At 47.5% G+C, this 18,971-nt stretch overlaps 3 protein-coding genes across 4 annotated transcripts in view; 1 reads left to right on the top strand and 2 right to left on the bottom strand.

Annotated features, from left to right (window-relative positions):
* amdhd2 (amidohydrolase domain containing 2) overlaps positions 1-6,539 on the top strand; it is a 7,934-nt gene extending 1,395 nt beyond the window's left edge. The window contains exons 3-12 of the mRNA XM_056610520.1: positions 681-820; positions 1,146-1,200; positions 1,309-1,524; positions 1,778-1,866; positions 2,447-2,591; positions 3,214-3,321; positions 3,576-3,644; positions 4,913-5,014; positions 5,480-5,582; positions 6,019-6,539. Of these exons, the coding sequence (XP_056466495.1) occupies positions 681-820; positions 1,146-1,200; positions 1,309-1,524; positions 1,778-1,866; positions 2,447-2,591; positions 3,214-3,321; positions 3,576-3,644; positions 4,913-5,014; positions 5,480-5,553 (998 nt within the window). The 3' untranslated portion in view covers positions 5,554-5,582; positions 6,019-6,539. The remainder of the gene's footprint in view (positions 1-680; positions 821-1,145; positions 1,201-1,308; positions 1,525-1,777; positions 1,867-2,446; positions 2,592-3,213; positions 3,322-3,575; positions 3,645-4,912; positions 5,015-5,479; positions 5,583-6,018) is intronic.
* On the bottom strand, positions 6,082-11,653 carry jmjd8 (jumonji domain containing 8). Its single transcript, XM_056610843.1, has 9 exons — positions 11,422-11,653; positions 10,649-10,744; positions 10,481-10,529; positions 9,385-9,481; positions 8,669-8,737; positions 8,360-8,479; positions 7,876-7,943; positions 7,384-7,518; positions 6,082-6,954 (listed from the first exon to the last, which is right to left on the bottom strand). The coding sequence occupies exons 1-9, from the start codon at positions 11,511-11,513 to the stop codon at positions 6,874-6,876; spliced, it is 807 nt and encodes a 268-aa protein (XP_056466818.1). The 5' UTR covers positions 11,514-11,653; the 3' UTR covers positions 6,082-6,873.
* A 125-nt stretch (positions 11,654-11,778) lies between these two features.
* LOC130405543 (serine protease 27-like) lies at positions 11,779-17,411 on the bottom strand. Of its 2 annotated transcripts, XM_056610700.1 has the most exons (7): positions 17,295-17,398; positions 16,310-16,330; positions 14,919-15,081; positions 13,720-13,994; positions 13,193-13,332; positions 12,635-12,812; positions 11,779-12,559 (listed from the first exon to the last, which is right to left on the bottom strand). In XM_056610700.1, exons 1-7 carry the CDS (start codon positions 17,347-17,349, stop codon positions 12,459-12,461), a joined length of 933 nt encoding a protein of 310 aa, XP_056466675.1. In that variant the 5' UTR covers positions 17,350-17,398; the 3' UTR covers positions 11,779-12,458. The 2 variants fall into 2 exon arrangements, with proteins under 2 accessions (XP_056466675.1, XP_056466665.1); XM_056610690.1 differs by having other exon boundaries at positions 11,779-12,812; positions 17,295-17,411.
* Between the last annotated feature and the right edge of the window lie 1,560 nt (positions 17,412-18,971).

Below are 18,971 nucleotides of genomic sequence, written 5' to 3'. Positions count from 1 at the left end.
GCAGAGTCGACCATGTGAGGCGACAGCCAGCTCGTCAGGAGCAGTTAGAGGTGAAGTGTCTTGCTCAGGGACACATCAACACTCTAGGAGGAGCTGGGGATCAAACAAGACAACTGCTCTACCTCCTGAGCTAAGCCCGACCCCTATTTGATTTGATGAAGGCATTTACCTGTGCGAGCACGTTTGATAACCCTGATATCAACCTCAACTCCATCAGAGCAGCGTGGACTCGCCTGTGATGAGCAGACATTCAAATAGAAGTGTGTTTGACCTGTTTTCTGATTAGGTGTATGAATATTAAATAAAATGGAAAGAGTAAAAATGTACAGATTTGTGTTTAGTCTAAAGACCCCGCTCTGGGGGGATCGCCTAGCCTTCCTCCACCCGTCAGCGGGTGGTGGGGGTGGAGGAGGAGGTCAGTTGATGAGGGGGTGGAGGAGGTCAGGTGATGAGGTGGTGGAGGAGGTCAGGTGATGAGGTGGTGGAGGAGGTCAGGTGATGAGGTGGTGGAGGTGGAGGTCAGGTGATGAGGTGGTGGAGGTGGAGGTCAGGTGATGAGGTGGTGGAGGTCAGGTGATGAGGTGGTGGAGGTGGAGGTCAGGTGATGAGGTGGTGGAGGTGGAGGTCAGGTGATGAGGTGGTGGAGGTGGAGGTCAGGTGATGAGGTGCTGGTGTTTCAGGGGGCTACGGCGTCGACTTCTCCACGCCGTCGGAGGACCCCGGCGCCGGTGTGGCCTTCGTGGCCAAGAAGATCCTGGAGCACGGAGTCACGTCCTTCTGCCCGACGCTAGTCACGTCGCCCCCTAGCGTCTACCACAAGGTACTGCAACGGTTCTCATTCTTTACCGGTTGGGACCCAAAAACCTCTAGGGGGTTCACTAGAGACTAGCCTGTAGTTCCTCTACCGACCTCTAGGGCGTGCACTAGAGACTAGCCTATAGTTCCTCTGACGACCTCTAGGGGGTGCACTAGAGACTAGCCTGTAGTTCCTCTAGCGGCCTCTAGGGGGTTCACTGTGTGGATGCAATAGCTGATTAAAGGTGACATATAATACCACCAGGTGTGAGTGTGATTAGCCCCACCTGGTGGTATAATATGTCACCTTTAAGGACTTGCGATCAATTATAATCCGTTTGGTGTTTCAGGTCCTCCCTGAGGTCAAAGTTCAGAGTGGAGGGGTGCATGGTGCCGGCGTTCTGGGTAACATGATCAAATATACCACTTTATAGTTTGTTTTATCATAATGATATAGCTGGATTATTATTGATTATTGATTGATGTGTCTTCTGATTGTCCCGTGGTCCCCAGGGGTCCACCTGGAGGGGCCGTTCATCAGCCTGGAGAAGAAGGGCGCCCACCCCGAGCAGTTCCTTCGGACCTTCGGGGGGTCTGGGGGGGTGAACCCCCTGCTGGAGGTCTACGGTGGCCTGGACAACGTTTCCATGGTGACGCTGGCGCCAGAGCTGGCCGGCAGCCAATCAGTGGTGGAGGAGCTGAGTCAGAGAGGCGTCACTGTGTCCCTAGGTGGGTTAGGGGCGGGGTCAACCGGAACAGGGGTCAGGGGTCAACCTGAACGGGGGTCATACTGACCAAGGGTCAGGGGCGCACAGCCTAGAATAAAACACTAGTTCCCTCTCTTTAAAATACTTCATTTAGTCACTAGTGGTCTGCGCTAGGCTAGGCGTTAGCCTCTCTTTTGGGTTATTACGAAGCAAGCGATGGGTTTCTTATATTTACACATGACAGGAAGTGAGTGAGGAGTACTTCCTGTCTGCAGGGCACTCGGTGGCTAACCTGTCTCAGGCGGAGGAGGCGGTTCAGCAGGGAGCGTCCTTCATCACACACCTCTTCAACGCCATGCTACCAGTGAGTCCACAAGTACAGCTCACCCCTACAAGTACAGCTCACCCCTACAAGTACAACTCACCCCTACAAGTAGAACTCATCCCTACATCTAGAACTCACCCCTACAAGTAGAAGTACAACTCACCTCTACAAGTAGAGGTACAACTCACCTCACCCATACAAGTACAGCTCACCGTGCGTGCGTGCGTGCGTGCGTGCGTGCGTGCGTGCGTGCGTGTGTGCGTGCGTGCGTGCGTGCAGGTGCGTGCGTGCGGTGGCTGCATGTGGGTAGGCGTTATTCGATAGCCTGGTAATGTGTATAGGCCTACGTACGGTAGGAATATTCATACTGGTTTAGATAATAAATGTTATAGTATTTCCCATCTTTGCTGAGCAAGAGTTTTGTTCGAAAGTTCAAGGGATATTTAGATAGAAAAAAATGTGTGATTAATCGCGAGTTAACTATGGCATTAATGCGATTAATCGCAATTAAATATTTGAATCGCTCGACAGCACTAGTTGATACATTTTACGTTTTGTGGCGTTACAGTGGGTTGATAGGTTGTGTAATGTCGTCGTGTTGTGTTAATCCGTTGTGTAGTTCCACCACCGGGACCCGGGCATCGTGGGGTTATTGACGAGCGACCGGATCCCCGCTGGCCGCTCGGTGTTCTACGGGATGATCGCCGACGGGATCCACACCAACCCGGCGGCGCTGCGCATCGCCCACCGGGCGCACCCCGCAGGTGGGCTACCGGACCCCCCCCCCGGGCAGGGGGGTTAGGGGGTCACCCTGCAGGGAGGGTTAGGGGGTCACCCTGCAGGGAGGGTTAGGGGGTCACCCTACAGGGAGGGTTAGGGGGTGGGCTACAGGGAGGGTTAGGGGGTCACCCTGCAGGGAGGGTTAGGGGTCACCCTGCAGGGAGGGTGAGGGGGTGGGCTACAGGGAGGGTTAAGGGGTCACCCTGCAGGGAGGGTTAGGGGGTGGGCTACAGGGAGGGTTAGGGGGTCACCCCGGGACCCCAGGGTGACCCCCGGGTGGGCCGGGACCCAGGGCAGGGCTTGTAGTGACGACGGTGACTAGCTGGGTAGGGTGTTGATCAGCTGATGAATTAGGATGTTGACTAGTTGGTTAGTGTGAGGCAGGGTCAATTGAGGTAAGGGTGTTCCCATCTGGTTAATTAGGATGGTGACTAGCTTGTTAGGGTGTTGACTAGTTTGGATGTTAGTTAGGGCTAGTTAACGTTAGGGTGTTATCACTTTCGTCTTGGTCCAGTTCCGATAAACCTTCTGGTTAGATTAGTTAGTAAGGGTAGGTAAGGTTAGTTGGGGTTGTTAGTGTTGGTTGTAACTGCGGTCCTGCTGCAGGTCTAGTCCTGGTGACCGATGCCATCATGGCCATGGGCCTCCCCCCCGGGCGCCACACCCTGGGCCAGCAGGTCATCGAGATCCAGGGGCTCCACGCCTACGTAGCAGGTAACACCTTAACCAGCTCACCTGTCCCTAACCAGCTCACCTGTCCTTAACCTAGTTCAGCTTTCAACCTTAACCTAGATCACCTGTCCCTAACCTAGTTCACCTGGACTTTTTACTGTACTATTATAGTATAATGCAGTGTACTATGTAGTATTCTAGTTTATATTTAGTCATAGCTATAGTTTTCGAAGCGTAGAATGTAGTTATACTGTTTCTAGTTGATAGTCGTATTCTAAACGTGTTTTGGGGTGTAGGAACCACGACTCTGAGCGGCAGCATCGCCACCATGGACATGTGTGTCCGCCACTTCCAACAAGCCTCAGGTCAGTGCTGTTTGGTTTTCCAGGCTGTAGTGTACTGAGCGTTCCAGGCTGCAGTGTACTTAGTGTTCCAGGTCGCAGTGTACTTAGTGTTCCAGGTCGCAGTGTACTTAGTGTTCCAGGTCGCAGTGTACTTAGTGTCCCAGGCTGCAGTGTACTGAGTGTTCCAGGTCGCAGTGTACTGAGTGCTCCAGGTCGCAGTGTACTGAGTGCTCCAGGTCGCAGTGTACTGAGTGCTCCAGGTCGCAGTGTACTGAGTGCTCCAGGTCGCAGTGTACTGAGTGCTCCAGGTCGCAGTGTACTGAGTGCTCCAGGTCGCAGTGTACTGAGTGCTCCAGGTCGCAGTGTACTGAGTGCTCCAGGTCGCAGTGTACTTAGTGCTCCAGGTCGCAGTGTACTTAGTGTTCCAGGTCGCAGTGTACTTAGTGCTCCAGGTCGCAGTGTACTGAGTGTTCCAGGTCGCAGTGTACGGATGCCGCCTTCATAGCAGCTCGGAGGTTCGGAAGCTCTTACGTGTCTTTACGTAAACCTTCCTTTCTTCCGAAATAAGAGTGTTCAGGAAACGTTCGTAGGCTATGACATTAAACCGGAATAACAGGTCGTTAGTGCGACTAGACTTCATAACAACAACAAGTATGGATGCCCACAGGGACCTCTTTGCGCTTATTTGCTGAGTCAGATGAATCAGTTATCAGGACTGCTTGCGATGGTTGAACATGAGCGAGAATTATCAGGTGATGTTTATAATTGTAAGCTATAATGTGTAGTAATGCAAATGTTAGATTGGGTGTTAAGTTCGCCTCTTATTGCTTGCTGCAAGTTCACTTTAGTTTATCAATGAAATGGGAAGCCATTGTTGTGACGTCAACTTGGAGGCTCGGGTTGCTCTACTTCCGAACGAAACTCCGAGCCAAAACTCCGACCCAACAGAGTGTTCAAAGCACTTTCCTCGAGCTTAAGGTCCGAACCTCCGAACCTCCCGGAAACTCAGTTTTGAAGGCGGCATGAGTGTTCCAGGTTGCAGTGTACTGAGGTGACAGTGTTCCAGGTTGCAGTGTACTGAGGTGACAGTGTTCCAGGTTGCAGTGTACTGAGTGTGGCAGTGTTCCAGGTTGCAGTGTACTGAGTGTGGCAGTGTTCCAGGTTGCAGTGTACTGAGTGTGACAGTGTTCCAGGTTGCAGTGTACCGAGTGTGGCAGTGTTCCAGGTTGCAGTGTACTGAGTGTGGCAGTTTTCCAGGTTGCAGTGTACTGAGTGTGACAGTGTTCCAGGTTGCAGCGTTCCTGAGGCTCTGGAAGCAGCATCCCTCCATCCCGCTCAGCTCCTTGGGATCAGCCACCAGAAGGGAAGCCTGGAGTACGGCTGTGATGCGGGTAAAATACAATATACACATCAAATCATATAATATACTGACATATCATAATACATCAGAACCTCACACATCCTGCAGGCGGGCTGCAGTCAGGTCAATGCTGAATCACCATCAGAACCCCAATGATGTTGGTTTCACTCTTTAAAGAGGACTTGTAGCAACTGACCCACATACTGATGTCATGGTGACATGACGGAGCCGATGTCACGGTAACGGAAATGATGTCATGGTAACGGAGGTGATGTCATGGTGACATAACGGAGCTGATGTCATGGTAACGGAGGTGATGTCATTGTAACGGAGGTGATGTCATGGGGACATAACGGAGCTGATGTCATGGTAACGGAGGTGATGTCATTGTCACGGTGGTGATGTCATGGTAACGGAGGTGATGTCATTGTCACGGTGGTGATGTCATGGTAACGGAGGTGATGTCATGGTAACGGAGGTGATGTCATGGGTCCAGACCTGGTGCTGATGGATGACCAGATGGTCCTGGAGGCCACCTATATCTCGGGGGTGGAGGTGTGGAGGAAGTGACATCAGCCATGCAAGACCTCAACATGCAGGTACTAGAGATGGTTAGTTTAGTTACCAGGATAGAGATGGTTTAATGTAGTTAACCAGGTTAGAGATGGTTAGTTTAGTTACCAGGTTAGAGTTGGCTTAATGTAGTTAACCAGGTTAGAGATGGTTAGTTTAGTTACCAGGTTAGAGATGGTTTAATGGCGTTACCAGGTTAGAGATGGTAAAAGTAAGTTACAAGGTAAGAGATGGTCAGGTCTAGCTACTAAGTCAGAGGGAGTAAGGGGAAGTACTGGTTGCTAGGTTGCCTAGTTTTAGCGTTAGTGGCTAGGTTACGTAGCGTTAGTTGCTAGGTAACGTAGGGGTCAGGTTGGTTGCTATTTAACGTAGGATTCAGGTTAGTTGCTATGTAATGTAGGGTCCAGGTTAGTTGCTAGGTTACGTTGGGTTAGTGTTGGCCAACGGTGTCTTCTCCTCCAGTCCACCAGAGGGCGCCAGTGTCCCGGTGACGACCCTTCCTGTGATGAGGGGGAGGGTGCAGCCCCCCAGGTGACCGCAGAGAGACCGCTACAGGACGTGATGCAGACCACTGGTGCCTTCAGGATGCAGTCATAGTGGTGGTGATGAGGGTGAACATGTACTCTTTATATACATTACAGATGACAGTTTTGTCTGAGATATTATATGGCTTCCGATTTCATGTCACATTCAACACAACGAGAGAAAACTACTTTTGTAATTTGAAATAAATATTTACACAATGCCCGAGACTTAATGTATCAGTGGTGTTTTTATGAATTATTGTTAGGGTTAGGTCATGTTGGGGTTAAGTCATGTTTGTTTGGGTTAGGTCATGCTTGGGTTAAGTCATCCTGGGGTTCAGTCTTAGTTCTGGGATTTCTTCCTTCCCAGTGAGCAGGAAAGCCAAATGTGGAAGGATGGATTTAATTGATTTGAACCCTTCACAGACATAGTACCCGTGTATCATCACATTACAACACATTACAATCAGCCGTACTTCTGCTAGAACCATGAACCCTGAATCACCAGTATGAGTCAGTGCCTCCTGGGAGATGAACCCAGCTGCACTCACTGAGTCTCCTCACAGTTCAGGAGCATGGAACAGTTGGTTCATTAGATCATTTGGTCACAAGAGGTTTGTCTTTATTGGTCCAGAACAGCAGCAGAACCACAGACGGGACGGTTCTGCTCTGGTGGAATGTCTTTAAGGTTCCAGTCAGTGTCTTGTCTTTGGTTGGTCCCAGAAAACAACTCGTGGGAAGACGTCTTGTTCTCCTGAGCAGCGGGTTCACACTGGTTCTGCAGCGCTGGGAGTCACCCCAGGAACGTGGACATGAAGACACTGGTGTCCAGGTTGAGGGTGGCGTGCCACCAGCGGTCGGGGAAGAACAGAACCTGGGAACGGAGCCAAGCATCACATTTTAAATATCACGATAAACAAGTTCTTAATGACCGACCACCCGGAGGTGAAGGTTGAGGCCGTGGTTCAAAAACTAGACGAGGCTCAGGAAGAAGAGCGCTGGACTCTTATGTGGAACAGTGGACACATTTCACACTGACGCTGTTGGCCTGAGATCCAGAGCCTGACCGATACAAGAGAGTAAAAGATTACCCAGACCGACATATATCGGCCGATACTCCAAATATATATCTATATCTATACATGTATATCTATAGATATAGATATATCTATATCTATACATGTATATCTATATATATATCTATATCTATATATCATGGTAACCTGGGGGTCAAGCAGCAGAGGAGGGGGTGATGGTGGGGGGGAGGGGGTGATGGTGGGGGGGGGGTGGGGTCCGCCCTCACCTCTCCGGGGCGGATGGTGCACTCCAGGGGCGCCTCCTCCGGGGGCAGGACGGGGTAGGTCTCCTGCAGCCAGGAGAGGGTGGTCCGGTTGGGGTGGAAGTGGGGCTCCTGGTCCGGGGGGTACAGGAACCAGCGCTGGAGGAACAGAGACACGGTGACCCCCAGAGCTAAAGGGACCCCCACGGTGACCCCCAGACACCTCCTAGGTAGCAGGACACTGGCTGCTGGTGTGAGGGTCGCCCCGCGTGGAGAGGGTCTAGAGACGCTCACTCTACCCCCCCCTCGAGGTGGGGCATTAGTGACCTCGTGATGAGGCTGTGCCTCAGAGGCTCAACTCTACTGCATAGTCTCCAAGGAGGTATTTATTGTTCAAAGTATTTGCTACAAACTTGTCATTGATTTAGCTCTGTACTCGTTAGCTGGGGAGGAGGACCGGCCACTTCCTGGTTGGAAGGAACCATCTCAGAGATCAGGGGTCAGAACTGGACTGACCTTTCTCCCGTAGAGGACCTCTGAGAAGCCAGGCCCGTGCCAGTGAAATGGAACGCCGGAACCAGGTCCTGGAACAGAGAGAGACCGGCTTTAGACCACAACTACACCCTCAGAGAGAGAGACCGTCTAGACCACAACTACACCCTCACAGAGAGACCGGCTCTCGACCATAACTACACCCTCAGAGAGACCGGCTCTAGACTACACCCTCACAGAGAGACAGGCTCTAGACCACAACTACAACTGAAAAATGAATGAATGATTATGCCACTTAACTTTAAGAAAATATGTTTATTTTCCTGGCTTAATGTAAACAACAATCAATGACATTCTCTTGATGACTTCACCCCCACCCTCCCTACTACTACACCCTCCTGTCCCCATTCCTAACTCAAGTCAACAATAGAATCCAAGTGCCCTCTGAACTCTAACGTCCTCCGGGGTCACTTCCCCTCTAGTGCGGCTCATCGAGGGGCCGACCGACCTGCGACCCCGAAGCTGTAGGCGGCCGTGGTCCCGGGGAGCCCGTAGGGGGGGGGCTGGTACTGGTCAAACAGGGGACTCCACTCCGTGAAGTTGTTGTCTCCGAAGAAATACAGAGTGTCTGTAGGAGAACCAGGAAGTCAGGAGAGGAACAGGTACACAAACATCCTGCCTCGGGTTTTACTTTGCGCTTGTACAGTGTGCGTTTAAGTGTGCGTGCGTTTCAGAGTGTTTTAATGTGTGTTGGCGTGTGTTTTAGCATGTGTGTTGGCGTGTGTTGTAGCATGTGTGCTAGCATGTGTTAGCTCACCGCTGCCCAGGGCGTCGGCGGACTGAGGCTTCAGCAGGACGTCAACGTACTCCCGGAACGGCACGTCCACTGCAACAATAGATCCATTAGTATGAGTATTAATAGTACTACTACTGCTACACTCTTGGTAGTACAACTACACTATTGGAAGTACTAGTCTACTCTTGGAACTATAGTGTGTCGTTCAAATGGTTTAGACCAAATGTAGTATGTGGTATAGTGCAGGGATTCACATCTGGGGGTACAACATCAAAAAAGCTAGTCCAAAGTACCTTGTCTACTCCGTGATGACCTGTCTCTGTACTGTCTAACCCCTACCTGCTCCTTAATGACCTGTCTCTCTACACAGTCTAACCCCTACCTGCTCCTTAATGACCAGTCTCTGTACTGTCTAACCCCTACCTGCTCCTTAATGACCTGTCTCTTTACAGTCTATCCCCTACCTGCACCTTAATGACCTGTCTCTGTACTGTCTAACCCCTACCTGTTCCTTAATGACCTGTCTCTGTACTGTCTAACCCCTACCTGCTCCTTATTGACCTGTCTCTGTACTGTCTAACCCCTACCTGTTCCTTAATGACCTGTCTCTGTACTGTCTAACCCCTCCATGTTTCTTAATGACGTGTCTTACTGTATAACCCCTACCCTCTAATGGCCTGTCTCTGTATCTAGTGTAAGCTTCGTAAAGCCTCGCTGTCGTAAGTTGGCCTTCATACCTTTCTTGTAAGAGTGAGTGTTGGCCGTACTCAGCCTTATGCTCCGATCTCCAAACGACCCCAGGAGATTGGTCTTGGAACACAATAACCTGAACTTCTACAAAATAAGTTAACAAAATCTGTTATATTCAATAAAACTACCTATTGTACCACTAACGTCAGTAACATTCAATAATACTACCTATAGTACTACTAACATCAATTACATTCAATAATACGACCGATAGTACTAGTAACATCAGTTAGATTCAATAATACTACCTAGTACTAGTAACATCAGTTACATTCAATAATACAACTTGCAGTTCTAGTTACATCAGTTCAATAATACTACTTGTAGTACCACTAACATCTGTTATATTCAATAATACTAACTATAGTACTAATAACATCAGTTATATTAAATAAAAATACCTTTAGAGCTACTAACATCAGTTACATTTCAATAATACTACCTGTAGTACAACTAACATCAATTATATTGATAATACTACCTATAGTACCGCTAACATCAGTTATATTCAATAATACTATCTATAGTACCGCTAACATTAGTTATATTCAATAATAATACCTATCGTACAACTAACATCAATTATATTGATAATACTACCTATAGTACCGCTAACATCAGTTATATTCAATAATAATACCTATCGTACAACTAACATCAATTATATTGATAATACTACCTATAGTACCGCTAACATCAGTTATATTCAATAATAATACCTATCGTACAACTAACATCAATTATATTGATAATACTACCTATAGTACCGCTAACATCAGTTATATTCAATAATAATGCCTATCGTACAACTAACATCAATTATATTGATAATACTACCTATAGTACCGCTAACATCAGTTATATTCAATAATAATACCTATCGTACAACTAACATCAATTATATTGATAATACTACCTATAGTACCGCTAACATCAGTTATATTCAATAATACTATCTATAGTACCGCTAACATTAGTTATATTCAATAATACTACCTAAAGTACTAGTCACACCATTGACTGGTGATGTTTAGACCCCATTGGGTCTGGTTTTAGTGATGAAGATGATGATGAAGGGCTCACCGTGTTGTCCGTGATCCCGGTGAGGATGACCGGCCGTGTGTAGGCGTAACTGGGAGGACGGAACACAGAGGATCAACACACACACACACACACACACACACACACACACACACACACACACACACACACACACACACACACACACACACACACACACACACGTCTCACCTCTCGATGAACTGCCGGTGCGTCAGGGACGCGGCGTCGAGCACGTCGATGGAGCACGGCCCCTCCTCCTGCAGCCCGACCTCTGACCCCGATGCCCTGGGGTTAAGAGGTCAGATCCAGGGGTCACACGTGGTGCTCCACTAAGGCCACATTGTGCGCATTGTTAAATTGTAATTGTTATCAAGTATTTGGACCACTATTATTAAGACCAGGTGCAGAGGTGAATGTGAGGGTTATAATATAGTAAATCTCATGTTTAATTCATCTGAAAACGTCCGGTTTCAGGAAACCATCTGCTTTAACCTCCGTTGATATCGGTCAATCTCTCCGTTATTAGAATGACGTGTATAACCGGACAGCTGTTAGGACGCCGTCATGCGTGTTACATGTGAACTGCAGATGTACTGTTACAGTGTACGGAGTGATGAAGAGTCAGTAACATGATTGTACTGTTACAGTGTACAGAGTGATGAAGAGTCAACAACATGATTGTACTGTTACAGAGGACAGAGTGATGAAGAGTCAGTAACATGATTGTACTGTTACAGTGGACAGAGTGATGAAGAGTCAGTAACATGATTGTACTGTTACAGTGGACAGAGTGATGAAGAGTCAGTAACACGAATGTACTGTTAGTGTTCAGATAGATGATAGTCAGTAACTTGAATGTACTGTTAGTGTACAGAGTGATGATAGAGTCAGTAACATGTATGCACTGTTAGTGTACAGAGTGACGATAGAGTCAGTAACATGACGACGCGCTGTGAGCTCACCAGCCCCCTCCGTCCCGCTCCGGGGTCCCGCCGCAGGGGGGCAGCCACACCGCCGCTAAGAGGAGGAGAGACAGCACCTGCTTATGGTCCATTCCCACCCTCCACACAAGAACCTCACGAAGGAAACTATCACGCTTCAACACATTCTGGGTTCATGGTTCATCCGCGATATGAACCATCCTACGGTGTGCTGAGGTGTTTCCGGTAAGCTGTCCAATCAGAAAGGTACACAATGATTCCCCCCGCCCTCTTGCGACGACGTCACCGCCCAAACCATTCAGCCCGACAATCCAGTCCCCTGGCGGCTGGATTGTTTATAGCAGGTGCTAATACAATTGATCAAATATATTTAATTAAAAATAACCTTTTGACACATTTTCAAAGTTCAACCTGGCATATAAAGTGGAATTAGGTCATAAATCAAGCATACGTGCAAAAATTGTAAAATCGGTTAACATTTTTGTGGAAAGATGATTTCCTTTGAAACATATACAACTTTGATATTTGATAAGATTTTGGCTTTCTTATTTTGTGATATTTCAATATTTTGTGTATTTCATCCATATTAAATATAAAGGAAAAGAGTGGACAGACTTAGAATGAATCAGTGATCTATACATAGACAGCATTTTGGGTAGAATTTATGATATTTTCACCAACTTTAAACACCATAACTTGTTCCTTCACTTTATTTATTTTTTGCAAGTATAATAATAATCTGTTGCAAATATAATTAAAAAATAAATACAAATTTCATTTTTATCAAGGAAAATATCAAGCACATTATTCATTCATTCACTCAGCCGGAGTTTTTAAAGTCTAAATTATACTTTGAATGTCCTTCCATAAACCACAGCCACACAGATCTTGTCTAAAGCATCAATAGTGTTGGATCTTCACAGCGTTCGCCCACCACCCTTTGTCCGTCCTGAGAAAACAAACTGATTCACGCGGGTTTACACCAAATTAATCAACGTGTCTCAGTTTGAAGTAAGAGTCTTCAAACTTAAGACGGAGTTCGTGTGTAGAGTCTGTGTCTACGAGAAGAGGAAGAGAGAGAACAGCACAGGCAGGAGGAGGAAGAGGAGCGGGACGGAGCTGGAGACGACGCTGGACACCCCAATGGACGCAGCGGTGGAGTTCCCGTTCCCCGTGGCCATGATGAAGCCGGGCGGGCTGTCGGACGCAGCGGTGGAGTTCCCGTTCCCCGTGGCCATGATGAAGCCGGGCGGGCTGGTGGAGATCTGCCTGCTGATCCAGTTCTGGTACTCGGACACACGGGCGTACACCCCCGGCGTGTCGGCCAACGCGCAGCCTATGCCGAAGCTCACCACCCCGGCCTCCACCCAGCGGGAGCCGTTCTTGTAAACCATGGGGCCACCAGAGTCCCCCTGCAGGAGGACAGAGGGCCTCTGTTAGCCTAGCGCACGCTGCTAAGGTACACACAGGTCTGACCTCTGACCCTGAGTGGCACGGCAGGTGAGGCCAAGGTATTCTGAGCTTATCATAAATAGCATAGCATTACTAATATGGTATAAATAGCAAAGCAAACTTAGCATAGCATAACCACCCTATCAAAGATAGCATAGAATGCTGCTAAGGATAACATGACTTAGCATAGCATTATTAGCATCGGACACTAACCATGGCATAGATGGTGTGGTACACTTTTAATGAATTGTATGCCCTCAAGTTATTCTTGCACTCTCTGGGCGGTATCTCCATGGTTGAATGCACTCATTGTGATGTAAGGTAAAGCCGGAGGACGGACCTGACAGGAGTCCTTCCCTCCGTCGGTGAGGCCGGCGCAGATCATGTTGCCTGTGAGAATGCTGTAGGTGGTTCTGCAGTCCCGGTTGGAGACCACTGGAACCGTCACCTCCTGAAGCCTCTGTGGCGCCGGCAGAGGCTCTGAACAAACAGTTACCAGTAAGGACACGTCCAGGCTAAACCAGTAAGAACACTACCAGTAAGAACACTACCTTTACCAGTAAGCACACTACCAGTAAGAACACTTTCAGTAAGAACACTACCAGTAAGAACACTTCCAGTAAGAACACTACCTTAACGAGTCAAACACTAACTTTGCCAGTAGAACACAAAATGCACCAGTAGAACTCTTAACAGCAGAAGTCCACCAGTCGAGGTCTACCAGTAGAGCTCTACTGGCTCCACCACTAGAACTCGACCAGTAGAACTCGACCAGTAGAACTCGACCAGTAGAACTCTTTGAGTGCAGCCCCACCAGTAGACCTTCACCACCAGTAGAGGTCTCCCACCCCCAATAGAGCGTCTCACCATCTGAGCCGATGGTCCCCCAGCCCGTCACCCAGGTCCCCGTCCCCGCGGGGAAGCTGGAGGCCGCCGCGGCCAGGCAGACGGGCCGGATGTAGTCGGTGAAGGTCACGGCGGCGGACAGCTGCAGCAGGCACACGTCGTTGTTGTTGGGAGTGTCGTCGTAGTCGGGGTGGTTGACGATGCGAGCCACGGCGCGGACCTCCTCGTTGGGGTTGAGGCTCTGCTGGGTGTCCCGGCCCAGGTACACCACCAGGCCTCTAGTGAGGTCTCCAGCCCTGGAGGAGAGGGTGGCGTTAGAGGCGGTGGGGGGGGTTAGAGGGGAGGTCAGAAGGCCTTCCCTCAGCTATGAGTGTTCTGGTTGACTGCGCCCACCTCGATAGGAGACACTAGGAGACACTAACGAGACCCAAACAATGATAAACAACCACCAACAAACAATAATACACAAAACAATAAGGGGGAGATGATGCCTACGGCCACAAGATAGACGAGAGGAGGGGGAGAATAATGCACAATATAAGTTTTATTACTTATAATAATGTATAACCATTGAATGACTTGCTTGTTGGTGGTTGGGGACATGGTGGATGTTGTTTACACCAGTCAGCTGGCTACTGTTTATACCAGTTAGTCTACTAGCCACCTGAAATCTGGTAATTCCAGTCAGGCAGCCAGCCCTGCCCGCTGTATATACATGCTGGGGAATGTGGGCATGGCCACATTGACAAGCCCTTAATGTAAGGTGAGGCCTTTATCAAGCATGAAGGTCTTTACTCCAGAACTAACCCTAACCCTCTAGGGCAGGGGTCTTCAACGTTTTCCAGGCCAAGGACCCCCAAACTGATCGGGAGATGGAGCGGGGACCCCCTACTTATATATTGTATTAAATTGTGTTTTATATTAAACTGTCCTTCTTCTTAATTGAAGGAGCAAGCAGAGAAAAGCTTTCTCCTGCTGGGCTTTCAAGCAAGAGTTGTTGTATTCATGTTAATGTGTATTTAAAGACATTTCGATTTATTGAGACAATTGCGGGGGGAATAGAAAAAAATGTCTAAACAAGCAAAACTTTCGCGACCCCCTTGCAGTACCTCCGCGGACCCCCTAGGGGTCGCGGACCCCCTGCTGAACACCTCTGCTCTAGGGGGTCTCCCGAGGCTGACGTCAGTCGCAGGTGTCGGTGCAGTTCTCTGCAGACTCACCCCTGGAAGCAGTGGGCCGCGGTGAGGACCCACTCCCTGTTGATCAGCGACCCTCCACAGAAATGCCTCCCCCTGCGGTGAAGGCTGACCTGCCACGGCCATGTCCCGGCCGCGGCGTCCTCTCCCCCCACGATCCTGTTGTTGAGGGGGGCCATCCCACATACTAGGGAGCCAATAGAGTTAGTTACACGTCCACTCTCTAACCCCTTCCTGATGATAACTCACCTTCTGTCTAGCCCCTACCTGCTCCTTAATGACCTGTCTCTGTACTGTCTAACCCCTACCCGCTCCTTAATGACCTGTCTCTGTACTGTCTATCCCCTTCCTGGTCCTTAATGACCTGTCTCTGTACTGTCTAACCCCTACCTGATCCTTAATGACCTGTCTCTGTACTGTCTAACCCCTACCTGCTCCTTAATGACCTGTCTCTGTACTGTCTAACCCCTTCCTGCTCCTTAATGACCTGTCTCTGTACTGTCTAACCCCTACCTGCTCCTTAATGACCTGTCTTCCTACTGTCTAACCCTTACCTGCTCCTTAATGACCTGTCTCTGTACTGTCTAACCCCTACCTGCTCCTTAATGACCTGTCTCTGTACTGTCTAACCCCTACCTGCTCCTTAATGACCTGTCTCTGTACTGTCTAACCCCTACCTGCTCCTTAATGACCTGTCTCTGTTCTGTCTAACCCCTACCTGCTCCTTAACGACCTGTCTCTGTACTGTCTAACCCCTACCTGGTCCTTAACGACCTGTCTCTGTACTGTCTAACCCCTACCTGCTCCTTAATGACCTGTCTCTGTACTGTCTAACCCCTACCTGCTCCTTAACGACCTGTCTCTGTACTGTCTAACCCCTTCCTGCTCCTTAATGACCTGTCTCTGTACTGTCTAACCCCTACCTGCTCCTTAATGACCTGTCTCTGTACTGTCTAACCCCTACCTGCTCCTTAACGACCTGTCTCTGTACTGTCTAACCCCTACCGGCTCCTTAACGACCTGTCTCTGTACTGTCTAACCCCTACCTGGTCCTTAACGACCTGTCTCTGTACTGTCTAACCCCTACCTGCTCCTTAACGACCTGTCTCTGTACTGTCTAACCCCTACCTGCTCCTTAATGACCTGTCTCTGTACTGTCTAACCCCTTCCTGCTCCTTAATGACCTGTCTCTGTACTGTCTAACCCCTACCTGCTCCTTAATGACCTGTCTCTGTACTGTCTAACCCCTTCCTGCTCCTTAATGACCTGTCTCTGTACTGTCTAACCCCTTCCTGCTCCTTAATGACCTGTCTCTGTACTGTCTAACCCCTTCCTGCTCAGGGTTAGGGGGTGTGGCCCTATCCATCTACATTGTGGTTACATGTTCTTCAGTCTGTGTGGGATTGTTGACGTACCGTCCAGCTGGGCGCGGGTTCCTGCAGACACAGAATGGCATTCAGATAACCAATCACAAGACGCCTCCCCCTATGAAGGAATGCCCCATGTCCTCCTGTCAGATGGTCCTTCCACCCTAACCTGACCAACCTGAACCTCTGACCTTTGTTTTGTTGTGATCGACTTTAAGACGTATGACGAACACACTTTAGGTTTCTACCGGCGCTGCATTGGCCGTTGGGACTTGGTGGGGCACTTGTTTGGAAAGGTTTTACAGGCGTGGCACTTGAAGTTCACACTCAGACTTTGGGTTTCAAGGCGCTGCGTAGAAAACGAAGGTGTTTCTAAGACGGGAGCAGTGCGGAGAAGAAGGGTTCTCTCTACGAGCCCTGGAGAACTCTGGTAGAACATGCTTCTCTCTGACTTCTACATTTGGCTTTGTCTTTCTTACAATTATTTTCTTCATTTCTTCTGCTATGGTCCATTTTATTTATTCTGGATGGATTTTATTTTGAATAATTGTTAGATAAGATCATTCTTCTTATCCTACAAATATTTGTTTGGGAAAAGGTTTCCTCTCCGCTATTGCCCTGCTATACTGTATTAGATATTTAAAGTTATATGTTTCTAATGTTTTTACTATTTAAAGACATATCTGCAGAGGATTACCTGTTTAAAGACATTTCTCTAATGTATCAGATATTTAAGCTATATTTCCAATGTATTTACTATTTAAAGAGATATCCGTAGAGTATTACCTATTTATATACATTCCTCTTCTGTTTCAGATATTTCAAGCTAATTTCAAGCGTATTAACTATTTAAAGACATATCTGAGTATTACCGATTTAAATACATGTCTCATATTTTTCAGATATTTAAAGCTGTATTTCTAAAATGTTAACTACCTAAAGACCTATAGAGTATTACCTACATTTCTCTGCTGATTCATATATTCTAAAGACATATCTTTACTGTATGGTTATTTCAAGGAGTCTCTCTTACCTTTGAGTGTCAGGGCCAAGAGCACCAAGGCAGTGCTGATCACTCGGTTGGCCATCTTGTGTCTGTGGACTGTCCACAGTAGACTGCTCTCTGTATAGGAACGAAACTATCACCTGTCTCTAGCGCGCAGACACACCCACATACCCACACACACACACACACACACACACACACACACACACACACACACACACACACACACACACACACACACACACACACACACACACACACACACACACACACACGATAGTTGTCCTCCCTATTTATAGAGCAAAGTGACATGCTAATTTAATTTGTCATACTTAACGTGTCATTTATAACATGTAATATTAATCAGGATTAGAACAATACAATACCTGTCATTTATATCACACTTTTGTTTTGTTTTGTTTTATTTTGTTTGCACGCTAAGGCAATTTGCATAATAAGATGCAAAAACACTATTTTACATTTACAGAAGTAAGTTCAGCTTCAAAGTAGATTGACTGCCCTTTCTCCTCCCTTAATCTCCTGATAACAGCCCTCTCTCGCCGTGGCGGGTATAGCAAATCGGGGGCCCAAGGCGAAGATATGTATGGGTCCATCTCATCCGAACTTTAAATGAGAACAGAGAATTTTTTTGAATGGAGACTGAATGGTGGATAGGCATGTAAAGCTAATCTACTTAGTACAGTGTCCTCAGAATTCTCAGAGTAAGGGTAAGCAGGTTTGTACTGTTGTGTGATCTCTAATAGACAGGGTTATTTTCTTCCTTCATTTCTCGTCAATAGGTCATCTTGTTGGGTTGGATTCCTCGTGTATTTCTTCCATCTTATCTTGTAACACCCTTCACACGCAGGTATTTAGATTAAAACGATATAAGGGGTGGGTTTTAGAAACACGCAGTAGTCAGACAAAAGGATACAATTTAACAGTAAATATAAAGGCTGTTGCAATGATACAAGTAAAATGATACAAACAATACATAACAGTACAAATATCATCATTTAAATAGGGAATTTGGTAAACTGAATTCTTAATTGTTGTTGTAATTGAGTTTTATACACAACAGCATATTGTGTTGGCTTGTTGACTTGGATTCTTCGTTTTTTCCTTCTTATCTTGTTAAACCCTTTACAGGCAGCTATTCAGAAAGGAGCCAAGGCAAGGTGTCACACACATACATGCACACACACACACACACACACACACACACACACACACACACACACACACACACACACACACACACACACACACACACAGACACAGACACAGACACAGACACAGACACACACACGCACACAGATGAATGTGTTCTGCTCTAATCTACTGCAGTTTGCACTTTCTATGATGTTTTATGCACGCAGTGTTTTATTGTCTGCATATTTTATTGTCGGTTTTCAATTGTCTGTCGATTCGTTCTTACTATGTGTTACTATATCTTCTGAGTCGACTATGTTTTTTTTTTAATCTATGTTTATACATGCATTTTATTTCTCATGTCAGAGACATTCATTTTAAAGCCTACAAATGTACCATGACTCTTGTGATGGGATTTAAAAATAATAATTTTGTTTTAAAATCCTTGTTTCATTTTGTGCTGAAAATGAACGAGCAGTCTAAGTGAACAGGACTACACATCTAGGCCTACATCAGTATTTTGTTTGATACTTGTTTTCTGTTTCTTATTAT

The sequence above is a fragment of the Gadus chalcogrammus genome, chromosome 2 (assembly GCF_026213295.1).
Source record: "Gadus chalcogrammus isolate NIFS_2021 chromosome 2, NIFS_Gcha_1.0, whole genome shotgun sequence".
NCBI lineage: Eukaryota > Metazoa > Chordata > Actinopteri > Gadiformes > Gadidae > Gadus > Gadus chalcogrammus.
Note: the sequence above shows the minus strand (reverse complement) of the source record. Positions and strands in the feature narration are given on the sequence as shown.

Coding starts and splice junctions, on each gene's coding strand:
- jmjd8 (XM_056610843.1), bottom strand. CDS start 11,513: ATGGACCATAAGCAGGTGCTGTCTCTCCTCCTCTTAGCGGCGGTGTGG. Junction 8,480..8,668: donor CGCCGACGCCCTGGGCAGCG/GTGAGCTAACAC, acceptor GTTCTCCTACAG/ACACTCTGTATTTCTTCGGA. Junction 6,955..7,383: donor GCACCATCCGCCCCGGAGAG/GTGAGGGCGGAC, acceptor CTCCGTTCCCAG/GTTCTGTTCTTCCCCGACCG.
- LOC130405543 (XM_056610690.1), bottom strand. CDS start 17,349: ATGGCCAACCGAGTGATCAGCACTGCCTTGGTGCTCTTGGCCCTGACA. Junction 15,082..16,309: donor AACCCGCGCCCAGCTGGACG/GTACGTCAACAA, acceptor TTGGCTCCCTAG/TATGTGGGATGGCCCCCCTC. Junction 12,813..13,192: donor GAGGGAAGGACTCCTGTCAG/GTCCGTCCTCCG, acceptor GTCCTCCTGCAG/GGGGACTCTGGTGGCCCCAT.